The following is a 22,869-nucleotide window of genomic DNA, read 5'->3' on the forward strand; positions in this document are numbered from 1 at the left end:
TTTACTGGTGCTAGCAACCTATGGATCCAAGGATACGTCTATTTTCCTTTTAGCTATTCACAGAGCATTCAATCTTCCATCCCTGCACCTTAGAGTTGTGAAGATGGGATCTTTTAGGCTTAGTTCAATCAATCATTTGTAATCAATTAATAGTATCTACTGAGCACTTACTCTAGCAGAGCACTGTACGAAGCACTTGGGAGAGTACAATATAAAGGAGTTGGTAGACATGTTCCCTGTGCATGAGGAGCTTACATTCATATGTCCTGGATTTCTTTCTGCCAACTCTTTCTGTCCTGATTGGAACATTGTGTGTTTCTGTGTTATCTGGGCTGTTAGTATTGACTGTGTCAAGCAGGATCAAGGTAACTATGGTGGGACTTTGGGCAAGTAACTTCTCCATGCCACAGTTTCCTCATTTGTAAAATGGGTAGTCAATATCTGTTCTCTCTTCTTATCCAAAGAGGACCAGGATCCTAAAATCACCTAAATTTTTTGCTTAATGTATTTAGTGAGCGCTTGAAATACACTAAGTACTTGGGAGAGTACAATACAACAATAAGCAGGCACATTCCCTGCCCACAATGCCCACAATGCGTGCAGACCATTGTACTAAGCTTTTGGGATAGTATAATATAATGATATAACAGAGTTGGTAGACATATTCCCTGCCACAGTGAGTTTAAAGTCTGGAGGGGGTGCTTAATACCATGTGAATATTACCATTATTATTATTATCAGCTCCACTGGGCTCATTCATTCAATCATATTTACTGAGCTCTTACTGTGTGCAGAGCACTGTACTAATACAGCGATAAAGAGAGACAGTCCCTGCCCGCAACGGGCTCACAGTCTTTAGAGAAGCAGCATGGCTCAGTGGAAAGAGCACGGACTTGGCAGTCAAGGTCATGGGTTCTAATCCCCGCTCTGCTGCTTGTCAGCTGTATGACTTTGGGCAAGTCATTTAACTTCTCTGTGCCTCAGTGACCTCATCTGTAAAATGAGGATTAAGAATGTGAGCCCCACGTGGGACAACCTGATCCCCTCGTATCCCCCCCCAGAGCTTAGAACAGTGCTTTGCCCATAATAAGTGCTTAACAATGCCATCATTAGGTTCAAAGGGGGTCATGTGCTTCCTCCCTGGAGGCAGATGGGGGTTTAATTGTCTCCTATGTTGTCACTCCAACTGAGGTGTTCAACTTTTATATGGCAGCCATGGCCTGCTGGAATCACTTTTACCCTAGCCCATCTACTGGGCTAGCACTGGTGAGTTCAGAGAAGGCCACCAGCAGTGTAGCTGGTGTCCCATGGTATCGCTCCATTATGCTACCCAGATCTACTCATCTGGACTATAAACTTGTTTTGGGCAGAGAAATTTTCTACCAAATGTGTTGTATTATACTCTCCCAAAAGGACTTTAGTACAGTGCTCTGTACAAATTAAGCACTCAGTAAATCCCCCTGATTGATAGATGTAACCAGATTTCCAGCATCTCTGCTGCCTTGTGACTTAACTATCTTTATCAATCTGTTAAATACACCCTATACATTGGAGTTCCCAGTGAAAAATGATGCCCTTTCACATAGTTTTCCTTAACTGGCTCACAGCAATTCCATGCAAATTACTCGGGTGTTGAAGCAAAAAACAAATGCCCAGAGTTAGCTACTGTTGACCCGTGATTTTTGATTGCGATGTCATCCTTTCCGTTTCTTATCTGCATAATGATTACATTTTCCTCTGGCTTCAGAGTTATAAAAGAACTCCCCTCCCTCTCTAAAGTAGTCAATTTCCAATCACTCTGTACTATTCAACATTCAGAAACCTCTCTTAATGCATCTGAATTCTTTAGGGGGAAAAAACCCTTTCCCAAGAAGGCAGTCTTTCTAAACATTCCATATTTTCAAATTCCATTTGCTTCCTTGGTTGGAGTTTGTCACATTGAATATTTTAGAATAGCATATTCAGTGCAAAACATGTCACTTGAGTGTTCTTACGCTCTTGAGTTTAAGATTGTTATTTACTCTGGAAAATATCTGTCGTCAAAAAGCATGTGAGAGTGGTTCTTTGAAAAATGAGAAAAATTACTTTCTAAAAGTGAAGCTTTCATGGTATGTTAAAAGGGGAAAAGTTCTGAAAATTTAGCAGCATGTTTTGTTTATGTAACCATCAGGATTATTTTTTTAGAAAATATGCTCTGACCAGTATTCAGATGCTGATAAACATCTAGGTGTAGTTCCTTCTAGAAGCCCTGATTTCTGAATTTCTGGCAGGGTGAAATGACAACTAGGTAACTGTTGCCCTTGTGATGAAAACTTGTTTAGAGGATCTCCCATTTCCATATCTTTGTAGGCACAATTTTGTTTAAAACTTGCAGTCCAGGTAACTTGTTCGTGGTCAAAAACTGGCTCAGCAACAGGGTAGAACTAGACCTCATAATTCCTGACCTCTCATCTGAGGTTCTGAGCACTAGACTACTTGCCGTAGTTATCTTCTTGAAACAGTTCCAGTACTCTCTCTCCTTGCTAACCTAAGTGACACATGGCAGAAACAACTGTCTTGAAGCTGTCTACAGCGATTCGTAGGTCTCTCTCCTAGGAGGTTGAACTAATTCAGGATCCATCAGTAGCCTAATAATAAAGTATGCTTTCCCTTATGCAAGCACTAACTTCAACCTGTCTAAATTGAATTACTCCCCTATTATTTTCTTGGATTATTTCCTAGTTTGGATGAAATCTTTCTGCAGTTCTTCTTGATTCCGAATGACCTTAATGATGTTAGGCCATCAGCAGATTTTGCCATTTTGTAATCTATCTCCTTTTCTAGGTGATTAATAAATGCATTGGACACCAGCATTTTCCCCAGTCCCTCAGGCCTCCAACTATTAACCTTTTCTATAGTCAGTATCAGCATCTGTTCCTTTCTCATTGCCTAGATTTAATGAATGGCAGGATATACCTCTCACTCAGTGGACAGTAAGTCCTCTAATGGCCTCTTGTGAGGGAGTTAATCAAGCTTTTTGAACCTTTAAAATGTTTAATGTCCCAAAATACTATGTCCACTGGGTGTCAATTAGACACTACTTGGTCACTCCAAGAGCTCAGCATTGCTTTTATTTTAGTAATGTTCCATTTTATACTAGTTGTATATGTAATTCACTTAGTTTTCTTCTTAGTTCCTTTAAAATTTGAGGGTGGGCACTGCCTAATACTTGGGACCCAGATTTTCTTCTGACTACTTCTCCCTATGTCCCAATCCCTTTCTAAATGTATAGTTCTTCCCTAAAACTCTGCAAAACATATCTTTGGGTGTCTTTCACACTGTCCTGGTAGGTCTTTACAGTACTTTCGTAAGAAAGCATCTGGACTCTAAATGGACATCTTGACACTCCCGGCACCCACTGCCTTTTACAGCCTCATTCTTAAGATTGATTTCATCTTCAATAATTAAGCACAGTACAGAGGAAAAATTAAAGATACAACTGTTTCATTTCTTTTATCCAATGCGATGAGCTTCAAGGATGATTAAGTGTAGTGGACTTCTATATTAGAAGATATCCATTCAACAAAGCTAAAATTAAAACATTTTGGTAGCCTAGTGAAAAAAGCCCAGGACTGAAGACAGGAAACCTGGTTTCTAATCCTGACTCCGCCACTTGCTTGCTGTGTGACCTTCATAGTAAGTTAATTTTTTTCTGCCTAGCCCCTTGTGGGGCAGGGATAATGTCTGATCTGATTGTATTCTGTCACCCCAGTGCTCAGCACATTATATGGCTCAGAGCAAGAATTTACCAAATACAATCATTTTTATGCAGCAGGAATGTCCAACTACCAATAATCTTCCAAATAGTAACACATTAAAATTTTGCATAACAGAGGCTCAGTGTGGATCTTTTTAATAAACTAGGATAATCCTTACAAGTAAAAAAGTCTCAAAGAACCCAACCAAAAGTTGTGGGCTTGTCTTTATTCCAGTTACTCTCTCCCACCACAGTTTGGCCAAGAGCAGCAGTTTGTAGTGCTTCTTCCTTTAAGCATTGCTGTTCCACAGAGAATCTAGTTTTCCTACATTATTACACCCACATCAGCAGTTTAAAGTTAAAGAAGATGCAGAGATTTGGTCTAGCTCAGAAAAAAATCCCCCAGAAGTATCTAGGTCGAAAAGAAGGCTTCAGTCAAGTTTGTGTTCCCTTCACTTGATCTCTATATGATTTATTTATTACACATTCAGTTTCTGCCCTCTTACTTGAAGCTGAGGTTGCTGACAGTGAAAGAGAATGCACAGGTGGCTGATAAGACAAATGCGTGTCCAAGGGTGTCTGTTCAGAAACAAATCCCATCTTTGGGCTTGCAGCTGCAGTCACCACTTGCAGCCTCTGATTCTGCTGTGGACTCTGTCTCCTTGACTTGAGGGTAACTTGCAGACTTTTTCCCAAGAAGAAACTCTCCATTTCTGATTATTGTAAATCAGGCCATTCTGTCAGCTGCTGAGGCTTCCCAGGATCACCCGGCTCCAGAATCCATTTGTTAAAGTATGCTAAGCTTAACATATCCAAACCCAATTTTAACTATTCAGAATCACTGCCAGCCACCACTGCTATTCGAAGAGAAGCTGTGTTCAGTGAGTAAGAACTGGTATTGCCTCACTCTGCTCTTGAGGGGCACTGTCTTGGGTGGCTGTCTCAGGGCTGTGGCTGCCTTGGTCAGGTGACTTTTCTGGGAATGTCCTGTGAGACCAGTAAAACAGGCACCTGAACCAGAAGGGGTCCAGAACTGGCCTGTTTAGATTTATGACTAGGATGATGAGGATATTTGTGTGTGTGTCCAGCAGCACTATTCTAAGCGTTGGGGTAAGTACAGGTTTATCAGGTCGGACACAGTCCCTGTCCCACATGGGGCGCTCAGTCTACAGGATTACAGTATCCCTGAGAACAGACTCCTTTAGAGATAGTAGAGATTCCCCTGGAGGTGCCCAACGGGGAGGATCCTGGGTGTATCACCCAGCTAAGGACTTCAGCTGCAACTGGGCTGTCTTCAGGTCAGTAGTAGTGCAGGAAATCATCAGGGAATCTAATATACATTCTGCTCCCAACTGGGCATCAGTCCATTCAGATGTTTTTCTGGAATACCTTTCCCATTTTCCAACAGCAGCTTGAAATGATGACCAAACCCAACGTTCATTCTCACCAGCTAGAACTGAAGCGGTTGCTATACACATTAGATACCTTTGTGTGAGCTTCGGGACACTGCAGGCTCCTTGAGTGCAGGGAATGTATATGCCACTTGTTTTGGATCCACCATGTTCTAAGTACATCAGTTAATCAATGAATTCCACGGACTGATACTTTAAACTGAAATTGTGAACTCGTTTCCAAAATTTTGTCAGCAGTATCTGTGTTATTAATTCACTGAAGAGACTTCAATGTCATTTAGTTTTCCATTACTTTGAATAGGGGAGCACTCCACACATTTGAAAATACAATTACTATGAATCACCCAATTTCCAATGTTTCAACAGAATTAAAGGGATAGTGGGTAATCATTAAAACTCAATGCAACACTATTGTACTCTCCCAAATGCTTGTTAAAGTGTTCTGTACAGGGTAAGTATTCAATGAATAATATTGATTCATTGATGGGTCAATTTGTGGGCAGGTCAGTTAACTTTAGTTTCTCTCTCTGCAAAGTGGACCTGATATTTGACACTTTCCTTTTAGAGTGATTGTGTGGATACTGTATAGATTATGTAGAATGAGTTTTCTGAATGGCTTTTTTTCAATCAATAGTGTTTACTGAGCACTTGCTGAATGCAAGTGGTCCCACTTGCCTGGTCCCAGCCCTCAGAGTTCACAAATCGTGCCAATTCATTGTAACTGGCAGTCCCAATGGCTCATAATGATAAAAATGATTTAATTTACTGCATTTCAACTAAATGTGCTGAGAGAAATTAGTAAATGACCAAGTAAATACAGTCTGAATGCATTAAATAAGATAAGCGAGAAACCTTCTCATGGTTTCCTTTCAGCCATCTTGGCAGGGATGATAACTAGTACTATAAAAAATATATAATACATTGTTAGTGCTAAATATGTTGGACTACTGCTTCATAAAATAGCTTTCCCTATTGTTATTGAGGACAAATTATATGCATAGATCAAAACCCTATAATTTTCTTATTGTTGAAACCCGTACTTGTTTCTTTTGTTTTTGCAAATCTTTCAAACCAGTGAATACTAAGAATCCCGTGCTAATTCTTTGCTGAAGTAAAGGGATGTTTTGAGGTTCCCATCTGGTAGGCATCATTGTTGTCATTTAGAATTCAGGAAACTGGGCCATTATGAGCCCATTTATTTGGTGAACTAGGACGGCGTATTTAAGAATTTTGGTCAGATCAAGATGAGGCTGGAATTCACAGCTTTTCAGGCATAATTCAGTGAACGATTTATAAAACATACTTTGTGGTAGCGGTGGGTAGCAGGAGATCTCTGTCATATTGAAGATAACAGTATCAGAGGCGATTTTTGTTTTTGTGTATGATTGGGGGTTTTCTAAACTGTAGGTACTAATTGTAGAAAAATCAAAGCTGATACCAAGACTGTGAACTTCTAAGTCAGGTAGGAGAGTGGCAGGATTGCCCAGAATGGAAAAGATAGAAATCAGCGCAGCTTAGCAGAGTTTTGGAATTATTAAGTTTAAGATTCTTGTGAGTTGTACACTTGGAGTTGTCCTGGTGACAAGAAAAATGCCACGGAAAGATTATGAAGGTTCAAATTTACAATTGTGGCACTCAAAGTTAAGGGGTTATATGGCGTGGTAACTAGCAACAGATCAGTTGAGGTAATGCACAGCAATTTGGTTTCTTTATATTTGGAACCACTGTAAAATAACAGAAGTAAAGATAATGGTGGATCACAAATGATTTGAATGCTGACACAAAGGTTGCTCATGAGTTTCCTTAATCAAAAATGTCAAAAATCACATCCTATGCCACCACCCCTGGCCATTAAGGCAAGGGTTTACTGAAATGCAGCTGGTTTGGGGGAGTTTGAATTGGGTCTGGGTTAGTTTCGTGGGGCTCACGGCTGCCTGAGAAGGTCTGCTTTCTGATACCTCTACTGTCTACCTTCAAGGGAGGTGAGTGCTTCAGGTAGAAGGGTAAGAGGGGGTGTTTCTGGGGTTTAAATGTGCCTGAGATGATCTTGGGCCTCCAAAACTTTCAAGCCAGTCAGACTACACCAGGGTCTTGCATCACCCTGGCCAGGGGAACCTCACCTAGGACAGATGTAGCTTGGCTTGGAGCTGTTCTCTTTGAGATAGCTGAGGTCAGAACTAGCCTGGGAGCTGGCTTGTGGACAGAAGGTCACAGAGAGAGATTTTATTTCAAAGGGGAGAAAGCAAACAGTCGGGAGCATACGATGGACATGAAAAGAGGAAAAAAGATGGGCATTTTGGGAAAAAATCACAGACTCAATTTCTGATTATAAGAAGAAATTGAAATGCAAGAGAGAGTAATCGAAACCCTGGGCCATTGCCTTCTAGTCTGGTTTCAGCAATACCACTTTGGTCAAAACGTGCATTGGCCCTTTGTACTGTAAGCCTGTGGGCAAGGGAATGTGTCTGTTATATTGTACGCTTCCAAGTGTTTAGAACAGTCTGTGATCGACTGACCGACTGACCAGCATAGAGAAATCATGCCCCTGTCCAGGAGGCAGTGACTGCCAGTGCCAAAATTGACATTACCATTAGAATACTATTACTATTAACTACTAGTTAATTGGGGTATTTATTAAATGGTGACCTGGTGCCAGGCATTGTACTAAACTTTAGAGGAGATAAAAGATAATCAGGTCATACATAGTCCCTGACCACCTGGCAGTGACTTGCCCAAGACCACATAGCAGGTAAGTGGCAGAGCATGGGAATAGAACCCATGACCTTCTTCAGGTTGTCAAAGCTGTATTATCTTTGGAGTCACTGAAGGCAGAAGTCTCTCTGTCTGCACCCTTTTCTGGGTGGCTTCTAGTTTTTTTCACCTTGCAGATCTCAGTGTAATTCAGACTGGAGAATAGGAGAGTCAGATGAATCAGTAGGAATTTTCTTAGCAGAGAATGACATTTTTAGGAGGGGGGAAAAATGGAGACATTTATTTTTGGACCCATCCTTGTCAGTGAACTCATAAGACCAATTCCCCAAGTGTAATTTCAGAAAAATGAAAAGCGATGCTGACATTTTATGTTTTTCATAATACTAATGCTGTCCCAAAGTAAATATTTGCACTTGTAATATAACACACATTCAATCACGTTTCTGTTATTTACAACAAACTGGGATTGAGTAAACAGTGGGAATGGAAAAAGTATGGGCACATCTATGTTTTGATAGATACTTTTCATTCCCTTTTTTAGCTTTTGTTTCAATTAGAGTAAATGAGGCAAATCCTATTCCAAGAAGGCACTCAAATGTGTTCATATTTTGTGAGCATGTCTCCACTTGACTAATAATTGCTTCACATGAGGGTTATACTGAAAACAATCCTTTAAAGTAAGAAACTAGATTTTTTAAATCAATTAATATTTTGAGTTTGTACACACAGAAGACTGAGAAGGATTTTGTCAACTGTGGAATATTGAGCACATAGATTCTTAGGTTAAAAAGTCCAGTTCTTTGGATAATGAAATGTTTCTTCTAGCTAGATAGAACAAAATCAGCACTGTGTTGTCTTTGGGATATCATTTTGCCATCTATTTCAGTTATTGTTCATTTTGAGGGACCTAACTTTGCTTAGAGAGAACTTTTCTTCAGCCTCTACTCGTGAAGCATAGAATACTAAAGTGCAAAACTGTGTACAGCACCTTGGTATCATTCTGAACAATTAGTTGACTCTCTGAACTTTAAATGGATGAATTGAAAATTGATTTATTGGTAGTAAATGGGATTTACTGTAGCTTTATTTCCCCCCCTCTATTTCTCTCATTCCTTTTCCTTCTCTCCCTCTTTTCCTCCTCACACTTTGTAGCTCCCCTACCTTCAAGTTACACTTTGTCAGAGGATCTTCAACCTTCTCTGAGGTTCCATCCACACTTTAGCCTCCCTTGGCTCCTCCCCAGTGGTCTGTACTAACCCCCACCATCTCAGCCGGAGTGAGCATTCACCTAGTAGTTTAGTGGTCTGTCCTGTTTTCAGATGCTCTGTTCCCTGTCTGGTCGGGGATGGATTGAGCACCAGAACCCTTTATGTCTGAAGTTTTTATATTGAGGACCCAGCACCCCTCTGTTTTGGGTCCTGTTGGTTTCCCTCCCAGGGAAAGGGAGAAACTCAGTCATCACAAGTCACTCTATTGTGCACCAAATGTCGATCTTGTCCATCTAAATGTCTTCTACTGTGCTTCCAAAAGGGAAACCCCCTCCACATTGGCCAAAAAAAAGACATAACTAAGTGATTTCCTAAAGGGTTTGGATTTATTTTCAATGCTCACATAGAATAGAATGAGACAAACTATTTACACAAAGCATAAGTACAAAAAATATAATACAATTTATTCTGTACATGATCAGGACTTTTCCTACTGAAAATACAGGGCAGATGTGGTTTACTGGGTGGGGTCAGGGAGAGTGTTGATGGGAGGAGAGAATGCAGGCCTATTTTCAGGTTTCCTCACAGATACCATGTATCAGTTCGCCCGATCCCTGATGGCAAATGAGTTTAGGAATTTCATAGGAGCAAACCCATTCTGTAAATCATCGGTGATGACTACCTTCAGATATTTAGATAGTTTTGAAATCGAAGCCAGCAGAATGTTAGATCCTGCACATTAATAGGCTGGTGACACCTTGTCTCTTTCCTTGCGTGGCGATGAGAGGCTCCCAGTACAGGCAATGCCTGAGTTGCCAATGGATTTGGAGGTTTTGGAGGGGATTCATATTAACACTCAACATGTTCAGTAGGCCTTCTCAAAAACCATTTAACTTTCGAGTTCCATTAAGAAACTTAAGATGCAGCTTTTGCCGGCTGGACATTTTAAAATGATAAATGGCAAGGACAAAAGTGAAATCTAATGAAAGTGTGGGTGTCAAGATTTCAACAAGGTTTTTAGTATGGGTGTATGCATGTTACTTCCCTTGGCAAATAAGGAGTATATTATCTAGACTGAAAGCGGAATGTTTAGAGTCCACAGTGAGGAATGACCCTGTCGATCCTGACAAATCTCAACTGAAGTGCACTTTTTCAAAATGGGAGAACAATTCTATATTTTAAAAAATATAATCCCATATCACTGGAGTTTTAAAACTTTTCATTGTAGAATTTGGCTTGGGGGCAGTTGTAACACCATGCCAGTAATACCAACTTGAGGGTATCTGACTGGGAGAGGTATATAAAAGAAATAATCTCTAAATCAGTTTTTTATTCTTTAATCAAATACATGAGATACTGAGCATTTGGACACCTCGTATGAGCCTTTTACACTTACATTAACATCTTAAGAAGCATCTGATCATATTATAGATTTAATGAGCATAGAACTTTTTTAGCTCTTTAAAGAATTTTGGATTGGCCTAGTGTAAATATTTTCACAGCAGAACATACAATATACAGATGATCATTTTAGAAGCATAAGGCGCATATACACAAGGTGATCTTACTTATTAATCACAGTCCATCAGAAACCCCTAAATTCTAATGAGAAGAACAGATTGTTCCTAGGTTATCTTTGTCACAGGTGCTTATGATGCAGTTTTCACAGAAACCTTCTTGAAATTTCCTGAATTGTGTTTAATCTTCAAAATCATTCCTCATTCTGCCATCCACTGCACACAGGCCATCTGCCACCAACTTGGCAAGTAACCTTTTTTTCTTTTCTTATAAATCTGCCCAAATCAACAGCACTGTTGCATGCATATGTTGTGCAGATTGTGGAACTCTTAGGAGAATTTAGAAAAGTTTCTGGACCCTTAATTGTATTTCTGTGACATTATTTACACTACCGAGTGTTTTGCACATGTGAGAGAACTATGCAGAAAAGATGCAGTGTTAACTGAGGACCTTCTGTACTTAACATTGCCTAACTTAATGACAAGGCACAGTTCCCACCTTCAAGCAGTAATACAGGTTCCTTGAAAGGAAGAATCAGGTGTAGCCTGAGTACCTTTACCCCAATAACACCTAGTGCGGGGTCAGAAATCCTGCAAATGCTTGAGCAGTGCAAGATGATAATGATGATCTATGTTCATCATTTTTATCAACTGAGAAGACTACATGGATGCAGTTGAAAAAAAAATTCTAAGTGATATGTTTCTTATTAGGACAATATATCGGTGAAGTATTCAAACAATGGCCTTCTGCAAGGCACTTGTAACTTCTTTTTTAAGGAAACATACATAAACACTTTGGGTATATACTTTTAAGTATCTATAGCTAGTATGTATATAAAGGTACATACCCAGAATGGTGTTTTTTTCTTGAAAGGAGTTGTAAAATCATATTGTTTAGACTGCTAGATCAGGATTTCCTGTCTTTTCTGCATCTTCGTCTGACTTTGGTGTAAATTCCAGGCAGATGTCAAAAAGCGTTCTAAATAGATTTGGAAATTATTACTGGCTTATGGTGTTAAATTGCTACTTGCTGACCAGGGGCAGAAAAGTGAAATTAATCTTCAGGTTTAGCTTATACCTTTTTGGTCTCGAAAAAACAACCAACTTCTAATGTCAGTGATATGTAAGCACTCAATTTCCACTTTCCCTTTTTTATGTCGGCAATAACACACTGCAGGTAGCATGACTTAAAAAGACAAAACATAGCTCCTTGAACTTGGGATATTGATGTGAACTCCAAATGATACCAAATTGTGTCATTTTCAGTGATTGACCCAAAATGATCATAAGAGTTGCTGGATACTAATTTTAGACATCAGTCATTCACCAAGATAGACATTTTTGATCTGTTTAATTAATATACCCCTGGCAAGAAACAGAAACTTTTTTGGGGATTTTCTTCTTGGAAATTACCTGGGATAATAGGGATGATGTGGAATGGTGATTCTGTTCTCTTTATTTCAATGGTGAAGAGCAGATGGGCACCCCAAATTAATCATTCCATGTTGAACAGCATCTATGATTTGTTGTCTTAGTCATGGTGCAGTGCAGTTATTTCTAATTCATTTGTGGATTCCATTTTAACCTTACATCATGCTTAATGATCTAGTGGACGTCATTTGGAAAAAAGATGGGCACTACCTAGATTTCAAATATCTTTCTCTATACATTGATATATAATTGCTTTTGATTCTATTGTGCTTTTCCCCTCAAATAGTAACTCCTTCATTTGACTCTAATGGGGGTACTGAATGTGCAGCTGTCTGTAGTGGCAATTTGTGACAAAAGATTTGTGTATGTGTTAAATCCATAATTTCCCAAATAACCAATTCCTTTCATCCTCGATCATTTCTTTACTGTTCATGGAGAATTCAAACTAGCAGGTGGAATGTTTGCCTTTAGAATTTAAACATTTCAGTACATTCACTATTCTTTCCCAACTGTTAACAATCTGCCCTAGAGGATTTGTAGGGAAGGTAAGTTCTATGGCATTTTATTTACAAACAAGAGTGGAAGGAATAAAAGCTGCATTCCGATAGAGGTAATGGTAGAACAACAACAAAATGCAGTGTTAGAATACCTAGGGATGGAGAACGTGCTGGGAGCTACAGCATCCAGATCATGGAGAAGGTGAGCTGGTTGAGGGACTTGAAGGAATTTTCTAATACTGATTTGTTTAGGAATTTTTTTTTGGATTACCCTAAAGTAAATTTACCCCAAATTAAATATCAAAATATGAATACATGATGTTTGGTTAAAAAAAATACATACCAAGAGTCCATTTTACTTCATTTAAAAATCCAAATTTTAATATTATTCCATTCTGGGCCTCAATGACAGTGCAGAATATATCTCTTTGATAGTTGGAAAACCAGGACCCTAACTAGGAAACCATTCTTGACTTCTGGCTTCAATAGAGTGCAGCTGTTGGTCTAAGATGTCCACTTATTTATGCTTAACTCCCACAATGACCATTCAGTTGGCAAAAAGTTTTAATGATTTCATTTCACTAGTCTAACAGTTGAAGGATGACCTCATCCTGACATTCTGTAATAGTTTTGCTGCTCATGGATCCAAGGATCCATGGCTCCACCCTAAAACACATGTAAAGATGGACTCCTTTTGCTTTTATCGCTACTTGTGTTTATTATACTAGTGTTACGAAAAGATACATTTTTTAGAAAAATAGCTCCCCTTGGGATTTTATTTCAGCTCAATCCGCTTGCTCCAGGAAACCCATGAGTCTAGTACTTTTTTCTTATATGCACTTGTTACTGTTCATGGAAATTTCTGCCTCTCCTACAAGGGTGTTGGAGGACGGAGACAATGCTAACCCCCAAGTATTTCCAAGTCAGATCTTAGTCAGTAGCATTCAACTTCTCAGAGAGATTATGCTTTCAAAATAATCCTAATGCCAGTCATGTGACCAAGCAGAATGAAGATGATTCTGCATGAACAGGAAGGTGATATTGGCAGGTGTGTGTGTGTATGTGTGTGTGTATAGATGCACAGCCTTTATTTCATCAAGGGTTCAAAAACTTTACCTATGACTTGTCATTGGAGCTGTTTAGGAACAAGAGATGCTGCAGGTTAGAAATCTGCTTTCTCTTTACTCAAATTGGCACGACACACTGGGTACACTTAGATTCTAAAGGACATTTTGGCCAGCTGAATATACTCAAAACGTGACAATAAGATTTTCAGGGAAAGAATAAAATAAGGTTGCCAGAGTAAATAATAAAAATAAACAGCCCTTCAGTGTTAACACTTGATATCTGATCTATCCCTGGGATTAAAATATTTGGGTTGAATGACAGAGAGAAATAACCATAACTCTGCTTATCTGGGGAGAAAACAGTAGGTTAATGGAAATGCAAAGAAAGTAAGGGCTTTGCATATGTTATTCAGACACACTTTGTGGGCATACAGTGGGTAGGCTTATATGTACAGAGGCACGTGAAAGGTAAAAAAATATATACACACTCATATGTAATGCCTATGAAATTACCGAGAAGCAAAATGCTATTTCATATAAGGTGAAAACATACATGTTTCATTCTAAACTAACAGCCGATAGACTTTTTTTTTTCTCCATTACAGAAGCTAGACCAATGCTAGTTGGAGTGCAGTGGCAGGTAGAAACAGGGCTTTGTAAGTGGTTATGGATTTGTCATTATCAAAATAAGGAATCTGGTTCTTTTCCAGGAAGAGCAGAGGACTGATTTTAATACCGGATAGGCAAACGTTCAAAAAGTCTGTTGTACCTTTCCTGATCCATCCTTTCCCCTCTGGGAAACACATTTTCATTGAATAATTGTTAGAACACGGTAACTGCTCTGTCAGAGTGGGTGATACCACACTGTCTAAACGATGAAGGCTTCCACTGAAAAATGAATTCCAGGGGAAGCAATCAGAATGCCATTCTTACTACATTGCTTCCACTGAACATAAATCTGTGCAATGCACATACACACAGCCAATCCTATACTTCACACAAAAAAATGCATGAGATACAAAATGAACTCCGTATTGAGGACCTCCCTGAAGGTACTTCACTGGGACTCTATCAGGCTTTCCAGACCCCAGCTGCCTTTTAAGCTCTTTCTGCAAAGTAGTTCAAGGAATAGATACATGAGACCCTCTTGCACTTCCAAAATAGTATCTGGTACACGTTAAGTACAGTGGAATTACTTCCGTGATCATTCTAAACAATCTACTTTAATCTCCCAGGGAGAGAGAGATACAGACCACCTAGTAACTGATATCTATGTTGGTCACTTATTTTGATGTTTGCGTTGTTGCCTTCATTTACCTGACTTTCTTAGTAGAAAGGCAATATCTTCTCTGATTTTTATATTCTTAGGGTTCCTGATGATCATCCACCTGTGTTTGCTACCATCCTTTGTTTTAAGAAGATAGGTAGCATCTATCTTGTCCCTTAATGGCTGGGGAGTCTTTGTGGAAAGTCCCGATGTCTCTTGTAAAACATTGATTTCCTTGATCTTGGAGAACCACGGTGCTATTTAAAGGCTGTTCCTTGCTTGGTGGTGCACCTTGATCTTCTGGTCCCCGCAATATTGATCGAATGATGAGGAGGTCTGGGAAAGCAACAAGGCAAGCAGTAGCACAGAAAATCAAGACTAGGGTAGCCCAGTCTCTCACCTGAACTTAAGCAGGCAAAATGTGATAGCTTACATCTCTGCTGGAATTTAAATATTTACAGCAAGCAGGCCCGACAGGAAGCCTTCTTTAAACAACATTATTAATGCTCCGGGCAGGGGTTGATTACCATATATCAGATACGTCAGGAAGATTAAAAAGTTGCTTTTCATAGCACATCTGGACTTTCTGCATATTTTAAACAGGCACCGGTAAACAAGGTGGTGTAAACAGAAGAGCAGTTCTGCGCTTGTCCATATGTTCCCGAGAAAGCCAGGGGGAGGAGGCTGGTGAGTTTATTCGTGCACCATTGGTCCACTGGCAAATGCCCAGGAGGGGAGGTCTCTGGAATGCTGTGAGTCATGCAGTTCCGGATGCTACAATAATGCCAGTTTACTAACCACATGCAGACAACTTTCACTGTATCCTCTTTCCTCCAGCCTCCCCCTAAGACAAGCAAATAACAAATGCAACAAGACAAAAGTTCCATCTGTCGAACTGACTCACGGGGTTACCCCATATTCTCTTATGGATGTCCAAACGAGCTTGAGTTCCTGGATTTGATCAGGTTAAATTCTGGGCAACAGTTTCCCACCAAAGGAGGGTTATTCTCAAGAATTCCAGACAGAACATCAATGGATTTTGATAATGGGGCCATTGAAGGACATCTGGACAGCTAAATTTCTCCTCCTCTTTTTCCCAGGGCTAAGTGAGCTTCTTTGCCAGGTCGTGGCCAGAACCTGCCGCACCTCAGATGATCTCATCGTTCTGTGCTCATTTTAACCCTCCCAAAATCTCTTGCAAGGTTTTACCCACAGCTGACGCTCATATTCCTGATGCACTCTTCAAGAAGGGCAGCGCATGTTACAAAAAAAGCTCAAGAAAAGTCGTATTAGAGAATTTTGATCCCCCAAATATTAACTTCTGAGTGACAGCCAGCTCGCTCAATTGTGATCAGGTGCTGGAGGTCAGTCAAGCTGTCACGATGTCATAGTTTTTTTGGTTTTTTTTTTTGTTGTTGTGATGGTGGTGGTGGGGGATGTTTTTGGCAGCAATGGGACACTGATGGCTTGGAGTGTGCTTGAAATGTCTCCAAACTTCACCTCTGAAGCCGCAAACACATGGGCAGTCAGGTAGCACAGGCCGGGGGGGACTGGGGAATTACAAGAGACCAAAAAATATAAGAGCCATTAGTACTCATCATAATTATTGAGATCTGTAAAATAGGCGTTAGAATAGGTCTTTGCAGTATGATGTGGATTGAAGTATTTGTTTCGTTCCTCTAGGATCAAGTTGTTTTTGTTAAATGCCTGCAAAAAGGATAAAAAAAAAAAAACCCAGTAAGTGATATTTCTGAAGGAGACCTCTTTATTTAGATCTCGAACTCTGCATTTCCACATGTTCAGAGAGACCTCTTTCCCACTTGCATTGTCCACTGAGTGGTAAAAGGTCACCTGATTAGGGGGTTCACTCCTAAAGAGAGATGGTCCGTCATAGTTGTGGCCAGCTTAATCAGTAGCTTAAAATCTTTCAACTGTGAATTTCAAATGCTGCCTGAAGCTTCTAGGAGCATGATTTTTGTAGAGCAGAAATGGCTTTAGTAGACCCTAATGATCCTAAAAGAATGGCAGCATTAAAAGTGTTGGGGATTTTTTTCATTTCCACAGACAATACAGCTTAGTAACCTTCACAGTTCTTCAGTCAAAAACGTTTGGGTTAGCCAGTTCAGCCTGACTAACCTCGATTTTCCATGTTAATTATATTAAATTTTGCTTTCATTTTCTGGACTTGTCATCCTTCTGGTCGATGGCTCTCGTGCCTTTCATCCTAGGCCACTGGTCCTCTCTTCCAACGGCCACTAAACTGGCCCAGGGATACTCAACATACTACCAGTGGGCTGAAGGAGACACAGAAAACAGCAGTTATAGGCCCGGGTGCAGCTGGCCTGCTACAGTGGGATTCCTGGATCCGTGGAAGGTTAGTCAATGGCGGAGACCCAGTCGTGGGAGTCAACTACGGTTTCTAGCCTCTTCCGTGATAGTGAGTTGATATACGGGATATACGGGAAGCAGCGTGGCTTAGTGGAAAGAGCCTGGGCTTCGGAGTCAGAGGTCATGAGTTCGACTCCTGGCTCTGCCACTTGTCAGCTGTGTGACCGTGGGCAAGTCACTTCACTTCTCTGTGCCTCAGTTACCTCATCTGTAAAATGGGGATTAACTGTGAGCCTCACATGAGATGACCTGATTACCCTGTATCTACCCCAGTGCTTAGAACAGTGCTCTGCACATAGTAAGCGCTTAACAAATACCAACATTATTATTATTATTATTAGGGATGGAAGAACTTTTCAGAGAAGCAATTCTATTTAGAAACCCCGCTTTGTTGCTGAGTAATAATGATGGTATTTGTTAAGTGCTTGAACAAGAATCTAGAACCTCAGGCGTCTAGCTAGAATCACATGAGTCTAGAGGGTAGGAGCTGGGGCCCCCCAAGGGACTTCAAGAATCTGGATCATCATGAGTCTGGAGCCCTCAATGATGTGGAAACTCAAGAACCAGGGCCCCTCAGAACCTAGGACTTGTGAGGTTCTAGATTATTGAGGTTCTAGACTCGTGAGGTTCTAGATCACTGAGGTTCTAGATCATTGAGGTTCTAGATCATTGAGGTTCTAGATCATTGAGGTTCTAGACTCGTGAGGTTCTAGATCATTGAGGTTCTAGACTCGTGAGGTTCTAGATCATTGAGGTTCTAGATCATTGAGGTTCTAGATCATCGAGGTTCTAGACTCGTGAGGTTCTAGATCATTGAGGTTCTAGATCATTGAGGTTCTAGACTCGTGAGGTTCTAGATCATCGAGGTTCTAGATCATCGAGGTTCTAGACTCGTGAGGTTCTAGATCATTGAGGTTCTAGATCATCGAGGTTCTAGACTCGTGAGGTTCTAGATCATCGAGGTTCTAGATCATCGAGGTTCTAGATCATCGAGGTTCTAGACTCGTGAGGTTCTAGATCATTGAGGTTCTAGATCATCGAGGTTCTAGACTCGTGAGGTTCTAGATCATTGAGGTTCTAGATCATCGAGGTTCTAGATCATCGAGGTTCTAGATCATTGAGGTTCTAGACTCGTGAGGTTCTAGATCATCGAGGTTCTAGATCATCGAGGTTCTAGACTCGTGAGGTTCTAGATCATTGAGGTTCTAGATCATCGAGGTTCTAGACTCGTGAGGTTCTAGATCATTGAGGTTCTAGATCATCGAGGTTCTAGATCATTGAGGTTCTAGACTCGTGAGGTTCTAGATCATTGAGGTTCTAGATCATCGAGGTTCTAGATCATTGAGGTTCTAGATCATCGAGGTTCTAGACTCGTGGGGTTCTAGATCACTGAGGTTCTAGATCACTGAGGTTCTAGAACATTGAGGTTCTAGACTCGAGCTGTTGTTTTTTTTACCCCCCAGATCCCTGAGGCTCTAGATCTCTGTACCTCAGTTACCTCATCTGTAAAATGGGGATTAAGATTGTGAGCCTCACGTGGGACAACCTGATTAACAACCTGATTACCCTGTATCTCCCCCAGCGCTTAGAACAGTGCTCGGCCCATAGAGTTTAACAGAGAGCAACATTATTATTATAAGCAATACAGTCCAGATTAAATTTCATAGAAAGATCTCCTTAAGAAATGCTATTTTATAAAGAAGGAAGACTCAGGTAATCTCCCATTCAGGATGACTGGTTGGATTAATTGATGATTATCAAGAGTTTGGCAAACACTACCATTTCTATAGAGAGAGATACAGCTACTGCTCTCCCCTGCCCTACAAACAACTCTCCTTTAAATTAGAAATCTTGGGGTGCCTTAGCATTGGATGTTTGATGTCCTTGATTTGTGATAGTTTTTTATTTAATGTGCACAAATACACTGTCAGAGATGCTCTCCTCACATACCTTAAGAGGAAGCCTGCAACCGTTTTTCCCCCTGAATTATCCAGGTAACTACTTGAATCTTTTGATTCATTTTTCTTAAAATGTTGACCATTTCTTACCTTAATGGCTTCTACAGAGTCATATTTGTCCAGTTTGTTGATGTGGTTAGTGATGCTGGTATTAAGCGGAGCTGGTGACACTGGATGGATGACGGTTGCATCATGAGATTGCTGCTGATAACGTTGGCAGTAGGTATAGATGAGCAGTGTAAGAAGACAACCGAGAATGGAGCTGCTTAATCCTACCGCGATCATATGGAACATGTTGAACTCTGAAAAGCGTATTTCAAAAGCAATATTATTACATTGAAGCTGTAAATGTGCTGTAAGATATTTTTTGTTGTTGTTGACCTGTAATTTTCTAAGGAAATGACTGTGTTTCAGTTTAAAGTGTCACAGTTATCAATTGTCATTCTTGTAAGAGCAAAAACATTTCAAGTCAATGTCCTCAGATATTAATTGGTATTTTTCTATACAGAGTACTTTAAGACACGTAAAAGAGAAATGTAGTTACTGTTGTTTTCATAAGAAAAATATCTGTCCTTTTTAGTGAAACAGTTTCATGAAGTCTTCTAAAGACACCATGTATGCAAATAAATTAAAAATCAATTTTCAAGCAAGCAGTCAGTTTTGTTTCTTAGAATTATATTACTTGGAACTTTGACAATTAACTATTTAAACTCCTTGGCCTCATATTTGGGTATATCAGGGATTATTTGCCCCAGGATTTGGCTCAGAAATACCATAATTTTTATGTGCAAATGGGGAAATTGAGGCACAAACAGATTAAATGATTTGCCCATAATCTTTTTGCTGTATTTTCTGCAGACATTTGAGTGCTGTCCTATCCAGAGAGAAGAAGAAGCAGTTTGGTAGAGTGGCAAGACACAGCACTGGGAGTCAGGAGCTCTGGGTTCTAATCCAAATTCTCTCATTTGTCCACTGTGTGACCTTAGCCAAGTCGTCTAACTTCTCTGTGCTTCAGTTTCCTCATCTGTAAAATGGGGATTAAATACCTATTCACCCTTATACTGGATAGAATATTCACCCTTAAACCCACGTAGGGGACAAGGACTGTATCTGACCAGCTAATGTTATATCTACCTTGGTGCTTAGTAAAGTGCTTGGCACATAGAAAGCACTTACCAAATACCTTTAACCATAATCAATCATGGGGCTGGATAAGAGATTAGAGGAGTTCAATCAAAAGGAAAACACTCTGAATTATTGTTGAAATATGATTTAACTCCTAGGACTCCCCCAGAGTCAATACAGAGGGCTGAGTAGCCAGATGAAAATGTTCTATGGGTCATATTAATTACGTTTGCAAGATTTATTTTACAATTCTTAAGCATATGCTTTATCATTAGTCAAATGGATAATTCCTCCAGGTGCCTAGGGGAAGGCAATTTTTCAGTAAGCATTTCTGCATACAACTGTTTCACTTAAATTTTAAGGGCAGTTTGCATCTCCCAGCATCTAACCAGGGCTTCTCTCTGGAAAATTGAGGGGAGGGAGTCCACCCACAGCTCCCCCCTTGACTGTACCTAATTACTGTGGCACAGATTTGTTTTTTAAAAATCACTTAAAACTCTATTTTACTTAGGGAAAAATCTATTGAAAGGCACTACTAAATGCAAATTCTCTCCTGTTAATGGTTCTGCTAACTCAGGAGTAGACTTTGACTTCTCTCTCTTTTATCTACAATCCTTGTCCTCCTTGGCAAAGAGAATTTAAAAAGAAATCTGAGGGTAGCTAAAGTGAAGAAAATATTAATCCTAAGCAGCGTGGCTCAGTGGAAAGAGCCCGGGCTTTGGAGTCAGAGGTCATGGGTTTGAATCCCAGCTCTGCCACTTGTCAGCTGTGTGACTCTGGGCAAGTCACTTAACTTCTCTGTACCTCAGTTACCTCATCTGTAAAATGAGGATGAAGACTGTGAGCCCCACGTGGGACAACCTGATTCCCCTGTGTCTACCCCAGTGCTTAGAACAGTGCTCTGCACATAGTAAGCGCTTAACAAATACCAACATTATTTAAGTACATTTTACAAATCTGGTATATAGATATCAGAATACAGAGCACGATACCATTGATTGACACAGCAAAGAAAACACTTACCACCACATCTTTTCTCTTCTACACTACTGGATCTTGCTACAGATATTTCTGAAAAATAAAAATAATGTCATTAAAAACACAGCATAAGCACCGAACATTTTGATATTCACAGAGGTAGGACCATCCTAGGAGGAAAATCTTCGAAAGAGGTTTACAAGCTTTTTCTTTAGCAGAATAATTGCAGTTAATGAACATGTGTGTTTTTACTGCTAGAGGCTTAGGCTGTCTTTGGCAACCCTAATTGGAGAAGAGATTTATTATCCTAAAGATGAGTATTGAAATCATCTCTATCCCCTAGGGCTGGATCCTTGGGACCCAAATTGGCAGTTTCTGCTAAACTCTGGGATACCAGCTGTGGAGCCGTAAGCAGAATCCTCCCGCGGCTGCCGCAGCTCTTCTCTCTAAAATACAACCCTTAATCGGCCTATTTCCTGGAACGTGGAACCAATCTACAAAGAGTTCAAAGCCAAAAACAACTGGACCAAATAAAACATTTGAATGTCATGCTTTCCAAGACTCTACATTTACTTACAGTTTGGAGGGGGCAGGCGGGTGGGGGGAGTGGTCAATAAGAACTTTGTTAACCCATTAAACAAATGGGATCAAAAGTGTTTCTTTTTCTGCACCAAATTCTTCATTTATTAGCAAGGAGAACCCCCATGTCAACCTGGATCAAAAAAATGGTGGCAGTTCTGACAGACACAAATAACGCTGGGTGACAGAAGATCAATTTTGATCTGCCAAAACCAATACTATCTGAGTCCCACAAAGAGAAGAACAGCAAGTTGGTTTACCGATATATCTAATTTTGACCACTTACCCTTGATAAAAGTCTGCAATGACAAAGAGAACAATGCTATTTTTCTGCATTGCTAAATGAATAATGCATTACACTACTATCTTTTATCAGGACTAATTATCTACACTGATCATCTGGGAGTTCAAAGCCTGAGGCATTGCTAAGAGTATATAATGTCTTATCTAGTCATTAACCAAAGAGAAAGAATTGCATGACATTTTTCACAATTATAAAAAAATCCATTTGAATGATTTTTAGGTAAACTAGTGGCACATGAGCTCTGCAAACTTAAAAAATTATTGGGGTTGGCAGTATCTGAAGATCTCTCAAAGTCTATATTAAAACTGTAAACATTAAGTGTGATAGCATTGTTTTTTTAGACCACTAAAAATAGGTATCATCAATAAGAACTAGCACAAAGCTTATTTAATCCATCTGGTCTTTAGGAGTAAGACATGATGTGGCTTTCACCAATACCCGTGGCCTTACCTGGAATGAAGTTTGAATCCACTGCACAAGTCCTGCTTTCAGTGGTATTTCCAGAGCACTGGCTGCCGACGGGAAACAAAATGATACACTGGCGGACGCGGATCTGAACCCCTGATGCATCACACTCAGACCAGTCAGACCAGTCAGACCAACTATCTGTATCAGGCAAACAAAGAGAAAAATGGGACAAAACATTTAAAAACCAACCAAGCAGGGAACTCACATTTTCTTATTTCCAGG

The 22,869-nt window shown here is 40.1% G+C and overlaps 1 protein-coding gene and 1 long non-coding RNA gene across 3 annotated transcripts in view; one reads left to right on the top strand and one right to left on the bottom strand.

The window, feature by feature from the left end:
- The window catches only part of LOC120638128, a 215,468-nt gene extending 195,625 nt beyond the window's left edge, over window positions 1–19,843 (top strand). For both annotated transcript variants that reach the window (XR_005659626.1, XR_005659627.1), the window contains 2 exons: window positions 15,451–17,221; window positions 19,301–19,843. This is a non-coding gene — a long non-coding RNA (uncharacterized LOC120638128). The remainder of the gene's footprint in view (window positions 1–15,450; window positions 17,222–19,300) is intronic.
- SEMA5A (semaphorin 5A) overlaps window positions 9,436–22,869 on the bottom strand; it is a 366,908-nt gene continuing 353,474 nt past the window's right edge. The window contains 4 exon segments of the mRNA XM_001519071.3: window positions 9,436–16,554; window positions 19,284–19,495; window positions 21,342–21,389; window positions 22,630–22,785. Of these exon segments, the coding sequence (XP_001519121.2) occupies window positions 16,435–16,554; window positions 19,284–19,495; window positions 21,342–21,389; window positions 22,630–22,785 (536 nt within the window). The 3' untranslated portion in view covers window positions 9,436–16,434.

This window comes from Ornithorhynchus anatinus, chromosome X3 (assembly GCF_004115215.2).
Source record: "Ornithorhynchus anatinus isolate Pmale09 chromosome X3, mOrnAna1.pri.v4, whole genome shotgun sequence".
Lineage (NCBI taxonomy): Eukaryota > Metazoa > Chordata > Mammalia > Monotremata > Ornithorhynchidae > Ornithorhynchus > Ornithorhynchus anatinus.